Source organism: Gavia stellata, chromosome 6, assembly GCF_030936135.1.
Source record: "Gavia stellata isolate bGavSte3 chromosome 6, bGavSte3.hap2, whole genome shotgun sequence".
Classification (NCBI taxonomy): domain Eukaryota; kingdom Metazoa; phylum Chordata; class Aves; order Gaviiformes; family Gaviidae; genus Gavia; species Gavia stellata.
In genome coordinates this window covers 9,619,886-9,640,495 of record NC_082599.1, presented here as the reverse complement: position 1 = coordinate 9,640,495, position 20,610 = coordinate 9,619,886, and the positions used below count along the sequence as shown (strand labels likewise).

The 20,610-nt window shown below is 37.6% G+C and overlaps 1 protein-coding gene across 1 annotated transcript in view; it reads right to left on the bottom strand.

The window, feature by feature from the left end:
• The window catches only part of RBM33 (RNA binding motif protein 33), a 102,307-nt gene that overhangs the window by 67,200 nt on the left and 14,497 nt on the right, over positions 1–20,610 (bottom strand). The window contains exons 3-8 of the mRNA XM_059818789.1: positions 19,721–19,769; positions 17,869–17,945; positions 15,495–15,795; positions 14,250–14,360; positions 7,672–7,843; positions 301–509 (exon numbers count right to left, since the gene is read on the bottom strand). Of these exons, the coding sequence (XP_059674772.1) occupies positions 301–509; positions 7,672–7,843; positions 14,250–14,360; positions 15,495–15,795; positions 17,869–17,945; positions 19,721–19,769 (919 nt within the window). The remainder of the gene's footprint in view (positions 1–300; positions 510–7,671; positions 7,844–14,249; positions 14,361–15,494; positions 15,796–17,868; positions 17,946–19,720; positions 19,770–20,610) is intronic.

Genomic DNA, 20,610 nt, shown 5'->3' with positions numbered 1-20,610 from the left:
ACTTTTTCCTCCATCCTTATGCAAACCAGTAGGTAAGCCTGATTACGTTGTAGGAGTCGAAATCCACTTTTCATTTGGAGGCCTTAAGATTCCTCAAGTTGAGGCTGGTAACAGGACTAAGCACATACTTTCACAATCACCACATTACGGAAAGCCCATCTTGCCTAACAGTGCCCTGAAAGAGCAAAAAAGCATACGTTGGAATATATATTCCACCTTCATAAAGATTCATGATTTAGAATGCATTTCTCCACAGTATCCTGAAAGTGTGTTCAAAGAATACTAAGGATTAAAAGGTACCATTGTTGATGGCTGGTTTGGCAGCAGAGCAGGCCTGTGATCCTTCATTCTTCCCCTATCATTATTGTCTCTCCTTTGTTCTCCCATTCCGTGGCACATAACCGAGCCTCCTCTTCGCCCTCCTCTCCTTGAGCCATACCGTCCCTGTTTAAGCTGCCTTTCCCTCTCTTCAAATTCAAGTAATGCTGCTTTGGCTTCTGCAGAAAGCTCTGTTAAAAGAGAGAGATGGGGAAAAAATATTTTAGCTGAAAAGATGCAAAATACCATGAAAAAAACATTGCTAGAACTATAGAAGCATCCTTGCAACTAACATAAAATTTGCAGGCACTTTGATCTCCTTTAGGTGGCATGTTAACGTTTCATGAAAGACATCTTTAAAAGGAAAAAGCACACAGATACTTGTGGCTGTTGCACAGGCAAAAAGCAGCAGGTAAATGAAACAAACACGAACAAAAGGCTTGGTTGTGTTTTTTTTAAATGCTATTGAAGTTTGCCTTATGCTGTAGAAGGAGGCTGTGGCTCCTCTCACATTTGTGTTATCTTAAACAACATCTTACTTATCTGAAGAGATGCCAGGCAGTACAATGAAACCCCCAGTAAACTTTACTGTAAAGGATATGTTGAGTCTTCCCTATAAACATATTTTATCCACCAGACTCTTTTGCACATTGGCCTGTTCCAGAAAAGGACTTTCTGGTCGCTGAAGTGTTTTTCCAGTATTAACTACTTAATATTTATTCTATTGTTTAAAAACCAGCTGTACTTTACAAGTGATAACTCCACTTAAGAGAGAGCACACTTCAAAATCTGCGCTCAGCTCAAGTCAAATACATGACCACTGATAACACTCACCCCACTCACATCACAGGTAAACACCAGAGAACAGATGGTACTCAATGAAGACTGCCAAATTTGCTTGAAACCTGGGACAATGCTGTTAACATTAAGAGAAAACCATGCAGTATATGGCCAGGTTTCAAACAGGCCCAGGCTATCAAATTACTTGGAAATACAGAGAAAGTCTACAACCAACTTCAGGAAACACACCGTGACAGTATGAGCACTGCCACTCACCAGATTTCATTTACTTAAAGGGGATAAACTTTAAGCCAAACATGCAGCTGAGGATTTTGCCATATGCCAGTCAGATCCCTTGTTACCACTAAAATTGACTGCTGTCTCTTAAGAGGGCAAAATTAAACTACTCTACAAGAAACACAGTCCTGACAAATAAAAACATATTTTGAATTCATATAAATGGCAATTAATGCAAGAATTCCAGTTTTCCATTTAAAAAGTTTGCTCTTAATGTTAAAGGAGACTGGGTACAGGGACCACTTTTCAGGACAAAATGTTCTTACTTTGTGATACTACATATAGTGGCTATATCTGAAGATCAGAATAAAAATGTTTTGTATCTGGCAGCTGAGACACTGCTACAACATCTCCACATCACTACATATCCTCCATCAAGAATACATAACTAAAGCAATTAGAAAACTATTAAAATATCTTGCGAGTCTAACAGCCAAAGCTACTTAAACCACCATCTTAAACATCTTCATAAATAATCCCAATTAGTCTTTGAAGTTGAGGATTGACAGAAGAGCAGAAAAGGGTGAGCGCCAAGCATTCCCACCGCAGCAGTTCCTACTTGGCTACAAAACTACCTGCATGACTGAGCTGCAAAGAATGTAAACCTGCATGTCCCATTTTTCAGAGGTATTCAGCACCTCCAGAAAGCAGGGGCTTTTTGATTTTTAGAAGAAAAGTTTAGAACTTGCTGACTATCTAAGATCACAGCAAACATGACAGACTCCTAAAAGCCAAGGAGCTGCCATATAGTTTCCTATTTCATTTCTGCATGTTGGTGATGAGCCAAGATTCTCTACTCCTTTTCTCTCCCCTCTGACACCACAATTAAGTGGAATAAAGCTTTAATTTACAGTCACACCAGATACTCTTATGAAATGCTACCTTTACCCTAGCACCTGCCTCGAGACATCGGCAGAGCCCAAGACAAGCAAGCTTTATCAGGAAAATCTCATAGCATGCTTAGAAAGGGGCAAGGAATCACACTCCCTCAAGTCTTAGCATGGTATTAAATATGCACACTATGGATTTCTGAGGAAAATTAAGACAAATGTACTCTTGTCCAAAGCAACCAAAAGCATTAGATGCTACTAAAATAACCACTTTATCCATCCTTAGCAGTCAGGGATGAAAAAAGCTGGTTTAACAGGAAAAATAAAGCTCTGATTTCAAGCCTCATTCCTGTCCACACCTGCAGCAAGTTCAGTTTCTTCACAAGCTTGCAAGTGTAAAAGGGCTAACATGGGCTTTTAGTTGGTCTGCAGGAAAGAAAGGCCACTAGCTCCCATATACTTATGGGAGGAAATGGTGCCATTACTTTGCAAAGTGATAGCTCTCCTCCCTTTAACCAGAGAGGATCCAAAACCTGCAGGGCATCCTGGACATACCGCTAGTTGGAAAGTTTTCTTTTTTTTTTTCCCAAGAACAGGAGAGGCAGGGCAACATTTCTGCCATCTTCCACACTACAACCCTGAACTCAGCAAGGTAGTTTGCAAAGCAAAGTTCAGTCATTGCAACAAGTACCTACCACTGGTATTCACTCAAGATGATAAGAAGATATTTCCTATTAAACAGATTAGAAGACACATGTGAGGAAAGCAAATCTTGATGAACCTGGGAATTCAGCTAGGCTTCCTACAAGGCAAGATCATATCTGAGTCTCTCAGCCTCTTGAGCACGTATTGAAGGACACTGAATAGAAACAACTTTAGAAGAAAGAATGGGCTGCTCCAAACAAAATAACTTCAGGGGACTGCACTGATTAAGCTTGGGGAAAGGGTGACAGCATCCAGGGCAAAGTCAGTCCTGATGATCTTCGATGTGCAGGTACTTTTCACTCTCTTTAAAATGAAAACTAATAAATTGTTTTCCTACTCACTTTACACAAAAGTTCTCAAACTTTAAAGGCTGTGTCGTTAAAGGCACAGTCCACGTATTCAGTTTTTTCAGCCAGAAAAGTGAAAACGTGCGTTAACGCTGACCTTGGAAAAAAATATCCCAACCAAACAAAAACCCCCATGAATTCACTACAGCAAGCATCATTACATGATACATCATCTATGACCACAGAAGTACAATATAAACATTTGAATTAAAAAAAAGGGTAAAATTACATTAACATCAAGCATACATCCCCCACAACATGCCACTGAAGGCAACAGTGTCCTACCTGTGAAGAATTTTGCTTACACACAAAACTGCAGGTTCAGAGCCTCAGAGACAGACTGCAAAAGTGGTAACTCATGCAGTGAACTAAACTCATTGATACCTCAAGTGCTTTATATTGCTATCAGTCACCACGCAGCAAAATACACAGTCAGTTCAATTCTTAGGTGGGCTGTTTATTGAATTTGAGAGCATTGTGCCACACATACAGAGATCAAGGAGAAGAGATAGTGTGGAAGACTGTTTTGCAGGGAGGGGAGCAAGGAAAATAGTCCCCGTCTTCCCTGAAAGCAAGATCAGACTGCTAACTAGAAAAGAGGTGACGAGCAGAAGAAGAAGAGATCCTCTTCCCCCCACCCCCCAAGCTCTTCCAAAGCACAGCCAGGTATTCACATGAAAAGGCCCACTGCTTCTCCCTGGCTAAGACCTTGTGTGCGTTATGACCAAAACACACTGAGCCAGGCTGGATGCTGCCATGCCCCCGGGACAGCATGTGCAGGCTGCTGAAGCACACCGCCAGTGGCTCCTGCCTACACCAACTCTGAGCACAGGTCTCTGCAGCTACATCTGCCTTGGGTTGCACCCTGAGAGCAACAGCATTTCAAATCCCCAGGTTTGAGAATCCCAGAATCCCTATTATCCTGGATAATGCAGAGTTTTGCAGCATAAATCACATTCCAGAACAGCTATTAAAAAAAAAATACATAGGCATTTACATATATATGCAATCTAAATTGAGAGAGATAGCAAACGTTCTCCTTTGTTTAAACTTTTTTCCTCCCCATCATCCAGACTCGTAACCTGATTAACACCATGTGCTTCAGCACACGCTGCAACAGGACAACAGTCTTGCCCAAAATCTCAATCACTAGTTATAAAAATGAACATAAGCCCACTAAGCAGGACATAACAAAAAGTACTACCACATCCAATAACCTTTGTTATCACTTTGCAAATGGCTCTGCCTAAGTGCACGGTTTTGTTCTGTTTTTTTTTTAATTAGGTACAGAGGGAATACTTTAGTTTGGTGATACCAAACAAAGCCATTTTTCTTCTTCACATTCCTTAACAGATAACTAAATCCAGAGCATAATGACAATTCCAGCTCTGGGAAGACTTCAACTACATGCACAGAAAGAAGTTATACATTTCTCATCAAAGATGACAAAAATCAGTATCTCTAGAAATCAACTTCATAGTTGTCCTACAATACCTCTCCTTTAAAACTTTTCAAAACCACTACTTAGATTATGTTGGATAAAGAAATGTTTAGGAAAGATCTCAGCAACATTCATGAGAATACTCTATATTTTTACATATCTTTTACCAGTACACACTTATTCTCATCTTGACTGTACAATTCTCACACACACAGTTAATGCAGTGAATCAGCAATTATTTTTCTAGTGTCTCTAAGTGTCAAGATTAATTTCACTATTGCTGGTAATAAAATGGTTTCAAATGACATCTTTAATCAGCAAGTAAGAATGCACTCCTCCAATAGAGACAAGCTGTCACAAAAGGTCACCAAAATGTGACAGGATGGAAATTACGTTTGTAACTTCAACTGAAATGTTAATTCATCTTTAAGTGTTTTCTCAACTATGTTCAGATTTTAGCGTAAGGAGATGTAGGTCTGCAAGTTTCATTTTTAAACCAGTAGCATCTGGAAAAAATTGCTCTATAATCTCAACAGTAAGCAGATATTTACATGCAAACAACAAGTATTTTTTGCTGTTTAACTTTTCACCACATGGTCAATCCTTTGGTCTCTTCATCAACAAATTAACACAAAAAACCAGTATGAATAGAAGCCATTTCACAACAACAATATTGTATTTTTGCCAAAGATTAGTTTCAAAAAAAGCTCTTTAGCTTATAGATTCATCCACATTTGCATCACCTTTTCCTTATATCTCAGAACTACTTCCCAAATCACTTAAAGTTACACTTGAAAATAAGTCTAATTCAAATCACTGTTCCTTTAACAGTCAAGCTCCACTACAGGTTTTCTCCTCACTGCCTGGTTTTGTCTTTACGTTAAACTATAGAGTAAATCCACCAATACATGAATATGCATGTAATTGTCATTTACCTTGCAATTATGTGCAGAGATTTAGCTATTCCAGTGCACTCTTATTTTTAAAATTCTGTTTTGTAAAGCCACCAGTTCCTTTTGTACAGGTAAGATATGGTCTGTATGTGGTATGTAGAAATACGGTCTTACGGTTGAAAACACATTTGGAATGCACCTCAGCTAAAATATCCCTTGCCCATATAGACTACGCCGTGTCTGAACGCCTCTAGAGGCTTCCCTTCAGTCTTACTCTAATCAGAATCAATTTCTGATTATTAAAACAATGCTGAATAAAGGCCCTTAATACCCACTTTGCCTGAAATCACAAGTAAGAAGAGCTATTTGCCAAATACAAACAACAGATGAGAAAGACCTTGATTCAAAATCATGCGATCATGCACTGATGTCTCACTCACAGCACGACACAGCCTACATGAATGCCACTGTGAAAGTCTGGTTCAGCTTCTGCAGCTGACTCCTTGCTGCTCATGAACAAGTCCTCTTAGCCACAACACTTTTGTTATAGAATTAAGGCTTCTCAATTTTTCCATGCATAGTGAAAGCCCAAATTCCTTGCAACCGAATTAAAGAAATAGCAGGCTATGCAACTCAAGAGAAAAATCCTTAGAACTAACATCCTTTGCAAAGCAAGACTTTGAAGGTAAGAGGAAAATTTCATCAGGGCGAGTTCCAGCAATCTAGGTATGGGCTCTGGGAACGTAATTCCAAAATGCCCTGTTGTCCCAAAGACACTGACTCATCTGGAAAGAAAGCAGGAGCACCCAGCTATCAAGCCCACGCTGCATGGCACCCATATCAAAGCAATCCCATGTGAAGAATTCATCCCTACAGTCTGGTAAAACTTGAATTATCATCAAAGCATACATCTTTTCCCAGTGGTATATGACAATTAGCCAACTGTATCTGACAATTTGCCTTCATTACCAGTTCACCCTTCTTGCGTATCTTGATTCTTTTCAAAAGATCAGGGCTTTTTCCCCATAGTTTGAATTGATATTTTGGTTCAGTAGCAAAACTATGAGAATGGTACACATTTCTAAAAGCGAAACAATTTCTGCCCATCTCCCTAATATCACCTTTTTAATTTGACTTTTTATTATGTATTATTATTACCACCACTGTAAGGCCAACAAGAGGAGGCAATATAATTATCCCCAGCGGGGCAGGTACATGCCAGAGAATTTTAAAAACACCAGTGTCAGGTACTTACTTGAGTACCCAGGGCACATGAGGGTATTGAAGTTAACTCTCAAAACCATAAACCAATGTGATTTTATTTATAGACTAAACAGAGCAGCTGCAAGTAAGCTGCAAATCTACTGCTTCTTCCAGACTAGCAGTGGCAAATTCATCACCTACATGGAGCAGTCTTCCTAGAAACAAACACGCTTGTGTTATGCTACTCAAATATGAAGAAAATACACCCTTTTAGACACTGCCTAAAGAATTGAGGTGGTATAAGAGTTCCAGATTGTTCCATTTTATTTTTCTAACACACTCCCCAGCCAGTTACAATTTCTCTAGGCCAATCCAACAGTAGGAACACAACAGGATCACAGCACACTTGTGTTCCTGGGGGAAAACAGCAAACACACAGCTATTTCACAGCAGAACACAAGTAACAAGATTTGTGTTATCAACTGAAAACCTTTCAAGGATGGAAGTCCAAAGGAATTCCTTAAAATGTATTCCACCACAATACATAGTGAAGTACAGATCAGATAGCTGCTGCTTGAAAACAGGAAAGCTTTTAAAGACACCACAAAAGTCTCAATGAACAAACATTGTGCCAGTTTTCAAAACATGATATGCTTAAACATTATTCCCAAGGAGACAGACACTACACATACTACAACATATGGAAAACTTGGATATAGGCCAGGCTAAGTTAGAAGGCGACTGACTGTTCTATATTCTGCCATTAAACTCTCTTCTAAAAGTTTGGCAAGCTTATCTTCTACTTTCTGCAAGAGCTATAATGCTCTTCAAAATAGCCCATTGCCACAAAACCTCACCCAAAGTTTCTGGAATGTTTCTCCTTTCTCTTGTCACGTCTGACAGCCTAATTATCGTTCCTTCTTTCCGTTCAGTTTTGAAACGTAATCGTCCAGACTCTTCGTCGTCATCCTCCTCTTCATCAGATTCTTCTTTTGTTTCTTCTTGAAGTTCCAGAGATTCAATAGCTGCCTGAATCACAAAATACAGAGGACATGCAAACTGAAAAACGTACTTTCTTGTGATCAGTGAGTGTCAAAAGACAAAGCTTTCTTCAAAGGTCCCTTTGTACAAATTTTGCTGGCATTATACGTTATTTTCATACATAACTCAGTGAAAAGTTAAGAGCTTGGTGAATTTTTTTTTAATATAAAGATATTAATTATATAATAAATTATATAGTAAAATCTATTGAGAAAACCCATTTTGCTGCAATATTTAAGGGAATATGGAAACTCCAGTTAGAACCACCATCTGATTAGTAGCTACTTTTGCACACAGAGCAACATTTTATCACTGAATTGACTAAGATGCAAACCTGCGATACTACCAGATTCAAGTAATACAAACATTAAATCATTAATTTTTTTTCCATTTGTTAACAAGTGTCAAAGTTGTTAAAAAAAAAAAAACAACAAAACAACAGATAACCTTATATCTCAATTTACTCCTCTAGGTATATACAACTGTACTTGTCTTTACTTTTTCTACTCCTTGAATACTTCCCAATTTTAATTCAGCAACTGACGAAGAGAATGGAGAACAGGTTTGGATCAAATTTGAACATACTAAATTTATATATTGGAATGTTAGTCCCTTGTCCTCATTTACTTTCCAGTTCTCTCTATAACAGAGAACATTTATTTAGATGAAACAATGTCCCAAATGAAAATGGATCACTCTCCTTCAAATAAAAAAAAAGAAAGAAAGAAAAAAAAGAAAAAATCAATTTCATTTTCCTCTGCCGGCATGATAAAATTAATGTTCAGAATGTTACACAAGTTTTATTTGATTTCTAGAGTTGAAAATTAGAAGTATTCTAAAACAGTATGATATTCCTAAAAATATTTGGTTACTGTGTATTTGGTTGTTTCTTGTACAAGCCTACTTGCTTATTTCTTAAAGCTTGCATATGCAATTCTTTGCAAAGCCACTAAATATATCATAACTTTTATGTTACTTGAGGACAGTTAAAAAATGAGTGAAACATAACATGCAAAAAATGGTTTAATCTTCTAATTAACCAGATTGGTGCAGTAATTTATACGAAAAAGGCACAGTAAGTGTGTCAGTCAGGTAGACAGACACGAAGTCACAAATCAAGAAAAAGAATTAATGGCAGAATGGTACAAGAGATTGCAAGTTTCCTTATCCAGGAGCCCAACTTCATCCAAAACCAAAAAGAAGCAAGGGAGGCAAGATCAGAGACAGGATCTGGCAAGACAGTTTCTACTTTAAAAGACAGCACACCATATGAACTCAAGCTCAAAGCTTCTCCAACTTTGGTCTGGTGAATAAACAATCTGTATACTTAGTGGGCTTTAATGGGCTACTGATCCCAAGTTATTTTCATTTTATCATCTCCTCATCTCAGAATGTGTTTTATCCATTCCAGGCAAACATTCAAGCACTACATTTTCTGACCTCATAAAAATGTTTTAAGATATAGCTAAGAGAATAGCCAAAGTTTACAAAACCTTTAAGGTTTGTATTTTAAAAAGATACTTACTTTTATGTAATGACTTTATCATGTCAAAAAACGCAGCTAAAAGCAACAGATAGGATAGCAGGCAAAAAAAATACATCCTTCAAGACTGAAAGAAATCCAAACCTCAAAAGCAAACCCAAATTGAGCACAACTGGTCTGATTAACACAACCATGTATAATCAAAGCACCTCTGAGGACAGGCAGAGGGGAGGGATGTCAGCAAGGAAAGAGATGCTAACGTAGTTTAATAAAACCAAACAAAGGAGAATAACAGGGTTAGCATTTTACTTTCAAAAGAGGATTCCCAAAAGAGAAAGGAATAACAGTATCTCTATCAAATCTATGTTTTTTAAATATCATAAACCCCATAATTTTACTGTACCAATGTTATTTTTAAAAACTTTTGCTTCAGAATCAGTATTTGGAAGTCAGAACTAAAGTGGCTGTTTTGCAAGACATGCTCTCTCACTGCAGTGAGCCTCCTGCTTTACTTTACAGCATAAACCCCAGACACACCCACTCTCTATGCCCACGCCCCTTAAAAGCTACGTTGGAATTCCAGCTTTTATTCAAAGACTGGTCTCGGTCATGGAATCTCATCTGAATACAAAACTTATTCGCACAAGGCTCTATGTGCAGCTCAGACTGCAGAATCAGGACTAGAATGCAGTTATGCAGTCTGCATTGTCCTGAAAAATTCTGCAATGTTTTAATGAAATGTTACAGAAAATATCTGTGGCAACTGTTGCCTTTTGATAATTATTCATTCTGGAAAAAATGTATCCATTAAAAAAAGCGCAAGTTGTAACAGACTACAAGGCAACTACTTTCCTATGCAACAATAAAAAACATTTATCAAACTTTTCTAGACCAGCACTATTCTATTCTTAGCCACTTACACCAATTCTGTAGTCTTCTAGGTCTAACTCACTTTATTCATCAGTATAATGCTCATGCCACCTATTAACAAACAACAGCCGTACAAGCGTTAAGTATCAAAGACAAAAAAAAAAATAAAAATCAAAGGAGCTAATGAAAAAGCAGGCACCAAGGAAAGGCAGTGCTTGAGAATGCTAACTGACCCATGTCCAAGTCTGATTACACGTATTATTGAGGGATTTATATTAGTTGCGATGGAGACACAACAATGTCCGACAGCCAACCATATGTTCTCTACATATAGCTCCAGGAAAGGTTACCTGAGCTGTGTAGGAGCATACACCCTTCCCCTACAATTTGTTCAGTAGTTGTAGCATGCAAGACTTCTTTAGATCATATTTTCCAACTTCCAGCCTAACAGGATGAGTTGCTTTGCCAAGATTACAGTATATGAATGGATTCTATGTTTCAAAAGAAATTTATACAGGAAAAGACACAAGTGCAGACATAGAATTAATTCATACTAGTACTTACAGGATTTTATTTAATACTTGCTAATCATTAATATCTCTGAACATACATAAACACTCCTTGAACAGCCACTTGAGGTCACCTGACTGGACCAGCCAGCCAAGGCTTCTTAGCACCTCTCCTCAAAGGGAGCTTAACATTTCCCATTATGACACCTTGCACAAAGCTACCAAAGAGCTTTGCTGACTCTTCCTTATGAAGAAAAATGACCTTTCTTCTATCACAAGGTCAGAGTATTCTGCCATCCTTGTTAAATAATTACGCCATAAATCCCAGTCACTGACCACAGGTCCCCACGCTAGGTTATGATCTGCTATGGAGCAAGAGCGAGTGCTCCTGCTCCGAACAGCTTGCCGTGTAGTTGCACGACTGATAACAGACATAGCCCAAGGAAAGCAGGAGAAAACATCGTCAGCATGATAAACGCTGACCTTAGCATAGGATCCTCCTAAACATGGGACTGTCAAGTGTTCTGGAGAGCTTTGTGCCAGAGTGCTAAGACGTACAGAACAGGTAAGCATTGTAAAGGCTAAACCAGATCCCTTCCACGTGAAACATTATGAAGGTGAAACAAAGAACTTTTATTAACTAGCTAGAAAATAAGCAGTGGAGGCTGCTACCAGAGGCTAACACTGAAGCAGCAGCAATTGCTCAATCCTAAGGGATCAAGAAATAACAGAGAGCAGATAAGAGGATGTTACACCTGTTCCAAGAGCACCTCCACTTCACAAATGAAAAATGGGAATAAAAACAAACCTAATTGCTTCTAAATATGTTCAAAACTTTGCTGTTTTGATTTGCACTTGTCTAATCATTTTCCTCCAGGCTGACATGCAGTGTCTTCAAACTTGAACAAAAGAACTAAAATGCGTAAGTTTCAGTTAAACACAGATGGAACAATGCAACACACAGACACATTGGCCTTTTTTTTTTTTCAAGTCTGTATTGTATCAAAAGAAAAGCAGTATGCAGCACTTCTTTGTGAAATGTTTTCTTGATTCAAGCCCTCATCATTTCTTATCAGCATAACCCAAGACATGTTTTAAATTTATGCAATGAGAAATCCCTGTCATAGACTTCACAGGAGATTAGTTCCAATACAAAACAAAGAAATTATGAATTCTAATTTTAGGAGGTTACATGTTTATGAAAATTTTGTAGAAATAATTAGTGATATTATTTCTCTAAAAATATTTAGGACATGATAACTCATGTAACTGACAGGTTTACCACACCTATTTGCTGCTGAAACTGCTAGGTATTGGGTTTTGCTTTGTACCTTAGGAAGGCAAAAATATTTTCTGAAGCATTACTACATTATTCAAGGAAGCTCCACGAAGAGTGTTATTTATTCAAAATCCAAGTTCTAAGTACTGTTTCAAATTAAATATCAAGTGAAAAAGCATGCCTTGAACCTGATTTGGCCAAGGACACAAACTTTTCCTGCCTCCTCCTCACATCTCCCACCTGAGTGCCACTCTTAACAGGTCTCTCACTTCCCTTATTCACCAGTTTCCCCCCATCATGTTCCAATTCCCCAGCCGATCAGCTTTTCTCTTGGTTTACAAAATTTCTTCATACAATATAGTAAGAGGCTTTAATGTGGAAACTGCTTAAAATACAACACTACCAAACACTTTTCTCTATCAGCTCACCATCAGTTATTCAGATGCCAACTTTCAATCAAGAAGTAATAATGCTATTTATTTGCACGTCTATTACAGCTCCATTCTTGTGTTGCATTTTCTACAGGAGAATGCCAACAATTACCCTTGTTTACAAGCAGTGAATGTTACGAGATTTAAATATAACACTACAACAAAGAACAAAACTATTCAGAGCTGGAGGCATGCATGTAACCATGTAATAAATGGAAGTGCATACTTTACAAAGGTTATCTCTCTTGATGGTATTCTCATTTGGAGAGTGCAATTGTGAGCCTACAGACAAATGTAAATAAACTACATATGAAATAATAAAAGAACAAAAAGATGGTACTATTTCGGAAACAAGAAACCTGTGGCAATCTGCAAGCCATCAGAATAAAAACAGAATGTAGATTAACGGAATAAAGATGTGGCCAAAACGTTCACATTACATGATGAACAAATTCTCTGAAAGCTCTATTAACAAAATCAATTAAAATTTTGCATTAATGTTATCTTTTGAATGAAAGTAATTTAGTTCTGAATTGGACAAATTTAGACAGCATGATTATTACAGAATTCTCACTAGTTCATACTCTAAAAAATGAAGCTGTGCTTTTTTAAAGCAGTGAGTTTGACACTGAATCCCAGCTATGTACTTAATTTGACATGATGTGTGGTGCTTTCGTCATCTCATACAGACTGTGGCTGCAGATAGCACAAATGCATCAGGCTGCTTTTAAAACACCAGAAGGGAAGTGTATATAATCCAGTGAATGAACAAAGTGTTGAAGTGTTTCACAGTTCTTTGGAAGGGTAGATTTAATACTTAGGAAATTAACTACGTTGAAGGTGTATTTGGTGCAAGATGTCATGGTTGCAACAGCAAAGACTGAACAATGCAAGTGGCCCCTTTAAATGCATCTCTCTTCACCTACCAAGAATGTTGTTTTATTATAAAAGTTTGATACAATAGAGAGTATCACAACATACCCATTTGTTAGAACTTCATAGAAGAACGCTGCTGTGTCTTTGAGGAATTAATCTCCTAATGAGCTAAAGCTCCAAAGAGGGAACACACTCTGACTATACTTCTCAGCAGGTAATCCATTCAATCCTACTTAATTAAGAACTGGAATAAAAGTAATATTAAAGCAGATTCCTGATGGGGAAAGGAAAAAATCCCACATCAAAAACTTGATGCAGATTAATAACAGGTATGATACCACTGTTCCAAGCTATAACCAGTGAACATACACTTGACAGTTTTTGGCATAAGCTTTCTTCTTGCAAATGAAGGAAATCATCCTTTTTCCTCACAGAAGAATTAAGATAAACTTCACAGAAATTTCAGTCCCAATACAACTTCAAAACTACAAACAATCTGACCTCTGCCTTCCTAACAGACAGAACCTTCCATGCTCATGCTCCTCCTCAAAGTGGGATACCCGAGAACTATATCCACACTTCCAACAGCAGCAAATTATCCATCTGGAAAGTGAGGCACTACAGCTATCAGAGATTTAACAGACAGCATGCAGTATTACTGTAATTCGCCTACTGAAAAGGGTCCCTGGAGTTTCTAATGTTGAAGCTAAGATTAAATATGGACATTGAGCTCTCCCTTACGATTTTCATCCCAAGGGGGAGAGGGTATCTGATGTATCTGACAATATAGATGCTATCACAATTCATCCTGTACAAAGAGTAATACCACCAATACTTCAACATTGGCAAAGTTACATCAGTTCTTACCCAACAATATGGACAATTCTACAAATTCAAATTATAAAACAACTAGTTATTTTAAGTTTCCATTAAATTCATAACATACCTCTTCTGATTCATTTGTTATTGTCCGGGATTCTTCCAGCTCCTCATCAGCTGTATATTCTTCTTGTTCTTCCATTGCTTGCTCATTATATGATTGCATATAGTCTTCATCCTAAGGCAGTAACACAAGAAGGTGAAAAGACATAGGCCAACTTTATAGAATCACAAACCCCTTAAGAGATGGTGTCTGTACACATTGTTACTGTTTCCAGAACTGGAAGAGAAGTATTGTATCTATCAGAACTGTCAATTATAAGTGACATATCATGTAAGGTAAAATTAGCAGGGCTTTTAACTAGACAATAATTTCAACATTATCAAAACCATAAGCAAAATGGTTTTCATTCAGATCCCAGCAATCTCATCATAAAGATCCCATCTACTACTGTTTGCACCATCTAATTCTGTACTTCTACATCCTTTGGCTACAAATTCATGAATCAAACACTGCAGTACTTTCTTACCAAAGGAAAAATGCACCTATAGCTCATATATATATTAACATCAGATTTTACCCCATCAAAAATATAAACATTCTTATAACATTCCACAAGTGCTTACCCATGAATGGGTTTGATTCTGAACAACTATGAACAAAAAATGAGAGCAAAACCTTTCCTAAGTTTGCCTGTATTTTAAAACATCTCATTGATCACACACAGTTTTAATTAAGATTAAATCATTTCACTAGCAATTAAAGCCAGTGCATGTTCACTAATACACTGCTTAAATTACATTGAATTATGCAGGTGACATTTTCTGAACTAACCTCCAATCTCTTTATTCAGGTTTAGACAGTTCTCAGTTACAAAAAGGATGAACGAGCAGGACATCAATCACTTTGGGATATTAGCACCTTAAAGATGTCTTTAGCAGGTCAATAATCTTTTCACCTTCGAAGGACTTTATCAGATCTTGTCTAAAGCCTGGATAAAAGCTTTTGCATTAAGTACTTCTAACAATTGGCAGTGTATCTCCACCACACAAAGCTGTTTTCTTCCTTAAGGATACAATCCTCAAGGTCATGATTCTCAACTGCCTTCCAGCATGACAAAGGAGCATTACCTACCGCCAAACAAGCTGTCAACACAAACTTTGTCACAGCCTAGATAAAGAAACTGGCAGACAGTGATAATAGGTCTAATTTCGCCTCCTCCCTAGGGAGGTAAACAGATTTCAAATCAGTCTAAAACCCTATGCACGTGAAGCAATGTTATCTTTGAAGATACAATAGAAAGAAACTCACTGGAAATTCATCTAGGGGTTCATTGATTTCAAGGTCTAGCACTTCATCTTCTTCTCCAGGCTCTTCCCCATATTCTATTTGGTCTTCTGTCAGTTCAGGATCATTGCCTTCATAATGTCCTTCCTCTGCATATTCTGAAGCATATACTTCAGGTGCTTCAGATTTGTCATAAACAATTTCATCTTCCCCTTGGTCATACTCAGACTCATGTTCTATTGATGGATCGTTGATGGTCTCAGAGAGTTCATATGATGTAAGTATGCCAGATGTTGCATTGAGGCTAACTGTGACACCTTGAGAACTGGGGGGGGGGGGGGGCAGAATTCAGAGGTTGAAGCATAACAGTCACTACACACAAAGATTTAGCAAAACAAAGCCGACAAACACAAATTCTGTAAGTTGGTGGACAGAATTATACCTCACACACTATTTGACTCCATGCCATATTCTCATAATGCATACTTTACTGCAGCTTATCACCAGCTGCAGGCTATTTGACCAGGGGAAATCAAACCAACCAGACTGTCTAGCAGGTCAAACTGGCAGAAGTCTTGCTTGGTAACCAAACCAGACTGGATTCAATTCCAAGACTAACAAAAAATACGCAGAATTACTATAACTGCATCTGTTTTCCCAATATTTCCGAATACGCTAGTAAATTATTGTTTATTAAATGTATTAATATTGTTCCTTCTTGACTATCTTTAATTCAAACTTACATTTTAATGATAGATTTAATGTTCTACTTAAAATAATGTAAAATATATAGTCAAGAACTGTCATTTAAATGCCTAAGACTTATTCTAACTTAGTAACAGCACTGGCACAGACACTGGGGAAAAAACAATACAAAAACTGGCAAGTTTATAATCTGGAAGAAAAGCAAAACTCAGAATTTACTGTTTACAATAGCTAGTGCCATTAACACATAAAAGAGCAACTAACCAACTGCAGACTAGTTAGAAAAGCTCTTCTTGATTCAAGGGCTCCAGGCACAAGGAAAACAAAGATTGTTTTTAATATTTTTCCTAATTACATTCCTATTTTCCTAAGTTTGGGGGAACAAGATCCAGGCAGCTTTGAGCTATTTGCATCTACCAGACAGGGAAATTTTACCATGAAAACCAAGACATTATGCAGGATTACTATTATCCTCCCAACTACAGAGGCATAAATGAGTTTGAATGGAAATAGAGGGAGAGGGGAGAGGAGTGGAGCAAGGCTCTTGTTCTCTGGCAATAAAACTGCTAAAAATGCAAGACTTGTCTACAGAAACCTGCTTCAACTGAGCAATATTCTCACACTTCAGATACTGTCTCAGCACTCATGCAATCACATAGCCATCCCTGCTGCCTAGGGCCCACAAGAAACCCAGAGAAGAAATGGCAAGAACTGTAACTGGGATTCCCCGTTCTGAAGGGAACAGCCCAACCCTCACTCCTGCAGGGCGGAAAACAGCAGCCAATGGAGAGACTGATGGTCTGAGGTATTTCACCACACCCTCATCAATCCAACACAGGGACAGGACTCCTTATCCTAATTCCAGCCAAGGATAGAAGGGAGATCTCAGAGCATCGTATATATATATGTTATACATACATATATTCATACCCCTTCAGATGACATGCCTGCATAGCTTGCAACAAGTAAAGGAAAAGCTGGCAAACAGACAGGCCATTAAAAGCAGCAGTGGTACTGCATCACTTCTGCATCACAGCTTTCTTCCCCCTTCAGTCCAGCTTGAAAAGTAAAAATGTCAAGACACTCATTTTGACTAGTAATGCCCATAATTCAGTTGTGGAGCTGTATCACAACAGGGTATATTTACAGGGCAGGATCCTCAGTAAACTCCCATGGAAGTACCTGCTCAAGCCTATAAACTCTGAACAAAATTTTCTGCTGTGTAATTGTACACAAATATTTAAGCCACAAATCAAGCATTACAAACAATGACGCTCCCCTCCTCAGGGTCTTAGGAGGTAAGATAAATTTTTAAAAGAAAGATGGCAGAAAATGACTTTACAGGAGAAGAAAGCCTACAACGATATCAGGAAGGCGCAGAACAAGAGCTCTGTATGTAGTTATAAATAATTCTAAATGTGCAGGACATGATGCAGTTTCTTCTTCATAAGCTTTTTTTATAGATTTGAGTTAAATTTATTAGATTCAAATTAAAAAAAAATCGTTTTACTGAAATGCTAACAATGCTCCTGAACACATTATATATATACATCATTAAGTAGCTGGCTAGGTAAAAAGCAAAACTATTTTAAATATATACCAATAACTTCAGTTTAGTAGTTATTAGTTATCAGTAGTAGTAGTCATTAATAGCTTTCAATTATCAAAAAAATAAGATTTAGAAAAGAAATACCGAAATTCTTGTTCCTCTTCATTGTCACTTTGCAGAAGATCATCATTCAGCTCTTCATCTGACAAGTCTGACTGATTCTAGGTTTCAGAAAAAGTCAATCATGAACATAAAAAAGGATATAAACTTTTAACTAAATAGGTACTGAAACTATTGAAAATTCTGAACACTAAGTATTTTTTATGAAGAAGGCATCCCAGACTAAGACCGTATCTTCAGTGAATTTACCTAATTCGATGAGAAAAAATATGCTACACAAGACAACAAATCTGAAAATAAATGTTTGGCAGTCTTATGGAAATTTTTTAAATCTCAAATTTGCCTAGCTATCAACACTTTTCACTGATGCATTCCCCAATACAGCCAAAGATGACAACTCACTTAAGAAACACCAGGAAGAAAGAAAGATTAGCTTTAGTACATTGCCTTGTGACCTTGATGCATTAGGCAAGTCAAGAAAATTCACTATGTTACTGCAGTTTCTAGAGCGCAGAGATACTTAGGAGACTGGAGGAAAGGCTATGATAAGAAGAAAACTGAGAAACCATCATTAGTTTGTAAATGAAGAAAAAATATAGAAGAAAATAACACGCCTTTTCTGAACTCCTCCTAATTAGTCTCTCATACTTTCAGTTGTTTCATTTATCCTATTTTTTTTTTAATAATTACCCACTAGGAAGAGATAACTGCAGTTTTGCTCAGCAACATTAATTCCATCCCCTAAAGTAAAAGGGGCAGAAAGGTTATACAAGGGTAGATTTATCTAAAGGTACTGGGATGAGATTAAGTAGAAGCAAGTTTAGCCTAAATAGCTCAGGGAAAACTTCCTGAGAAATCTATTACTACTCCACCATATGAGTCCATACCCACAGATACGGCTCAGAGTCCTGTAACATGGCAAACTGAAAACAAGAATAGAAAAAGCACAAGAACGCATAATACGTTGGAGAAATCTAGCGTTGGTTAGTATTCACCCAGATAATTTTTTTTAAAGATAAGCAAGTAGCTTTATCAACTCACGTTTCAACTACAAAGATGTATGCAATGTTAACTGTTTATGTTTTTGATAACTGCATAACACTCATCTGCAATCCCTATCCTCCTGGAATTTTATTTTTTAAACCAGTACATGAGACAAAGGAACTTCCTACCTTTAATAGGGATTGCTTACAGAATAATTTCAAGAAGCTAACTTCCAACATTTACAGTCTGATCATAAAAAATTACATCAATTAAAACTCAACTTTCACTAGATCTGGGTTTCTTAACAAACCTATTCATCTCTAACTGAAACTTTAAGAACTATTTTCTAAATGAATTCATTTAGCAGATAAAGCGGAGAAAGAGGTGACTAGCCAGTTCTGATTGCCCAAACAGAAGCCCTGTCTTCTCCTGCAGATATCTGGCAAATCCAAACTTACATTTAGTCCTTTTCATAGAGTTCAATTATGCAAATAGGTATCAGAGGGAGGAGTCTATAGCAGACATAGGGGAACTCATTTATGTTCTCCAATGCTAATTGTTAGGTCAATAGGAGCTACAGAGAAGCTGATTTTGAGAACCATGTCCTTTTTGAACCATGTGTTATGAAAAGAAATACTATCTCAGAAAGAAATAATTTTTCTGAAAGCCACACTTGGAGGTACTTCACAAAAGGAAACAGAGCTCTGGGTGCAGAGCGCTGTAGCAACAGGGCAGATCTCAGGTAACTGTGGCTGTCAAGCTTTGGGGAGGTGACCGTAAAATACGTAAAAGGCTATACCAAACAATCGAAGCGGGTAAGTTGAGCAACATTCACATTTTAGTATCTGTAACAATTCACTTTAATGCACATTTCTTAATGCACATTTCTTACCTTTTTGCCAGTTAGCAAATCCTCTCCAAGCAAGTCATCATCAAGTTCACTGGAAAACATTAACAAATTTAAGATGTTGAACTTTAGAAAACAGAAACAAACACCATATAGGGTATACGCCTTAAAAAACTAACTTGAGGAGAATTGTCACTGAGTCTGCACAAAGCTTTCCTTTTAGCAAAGTGTTCAGCAAGTTCAAAAAGGAGATACATATTTTAAATGAAACAATAGAACATACATATTAAGTAAGACCATCGCTGTGCAGTCATTTCATTTTCATAGGCTCTCCTTTCCACATCCCTCCAACTATAACACAGCACATAAACCTAGATAAAGCGCAGGCATTTAAAACACAAGTTAGCTAGGTCCCCACTCCAGGTCCTTCACTTCAAGGCCGTTTGGGCATATTGTCCAAACTGCTGTTTCCCACCCCTGGAGGAAGAAGCAAGTGAGAGAGCAATGTCCTGTGGGCAAGACTCAGTCTACAGGCCACCACATGGCCCAAGCTGCACTTCAGCAAGGAGGCACTGGGAGGCCAGCTGGCTTGGGAGCCACTTAGGACCAGATCTTTCATAAATACTCTATCCCCTCCTCCTCAAGTTGAGGGTAAGGCCAAACAGACATTTGTAGGACAAAAAAAAAAAAAAAAAAAAAAATCAAGTGCATGTCTCACTATCTTTGTAAGTGTGGCTAAGAATTCAGGAAGCATAGAAATACCTGGCTTACAAAATTTCTGCCATCACATAGCACCTGTCCCATAAATAGGATGCAACACAAAGAACTACAGTCCAGATTAGTTAAGCTTTAGGATAACTGCTTAATCTCATTCTTCCTTCAGTGAAAGAATTATCTAGTGACAGGAATAAACAGATTCCCCCTTCTATAATAAA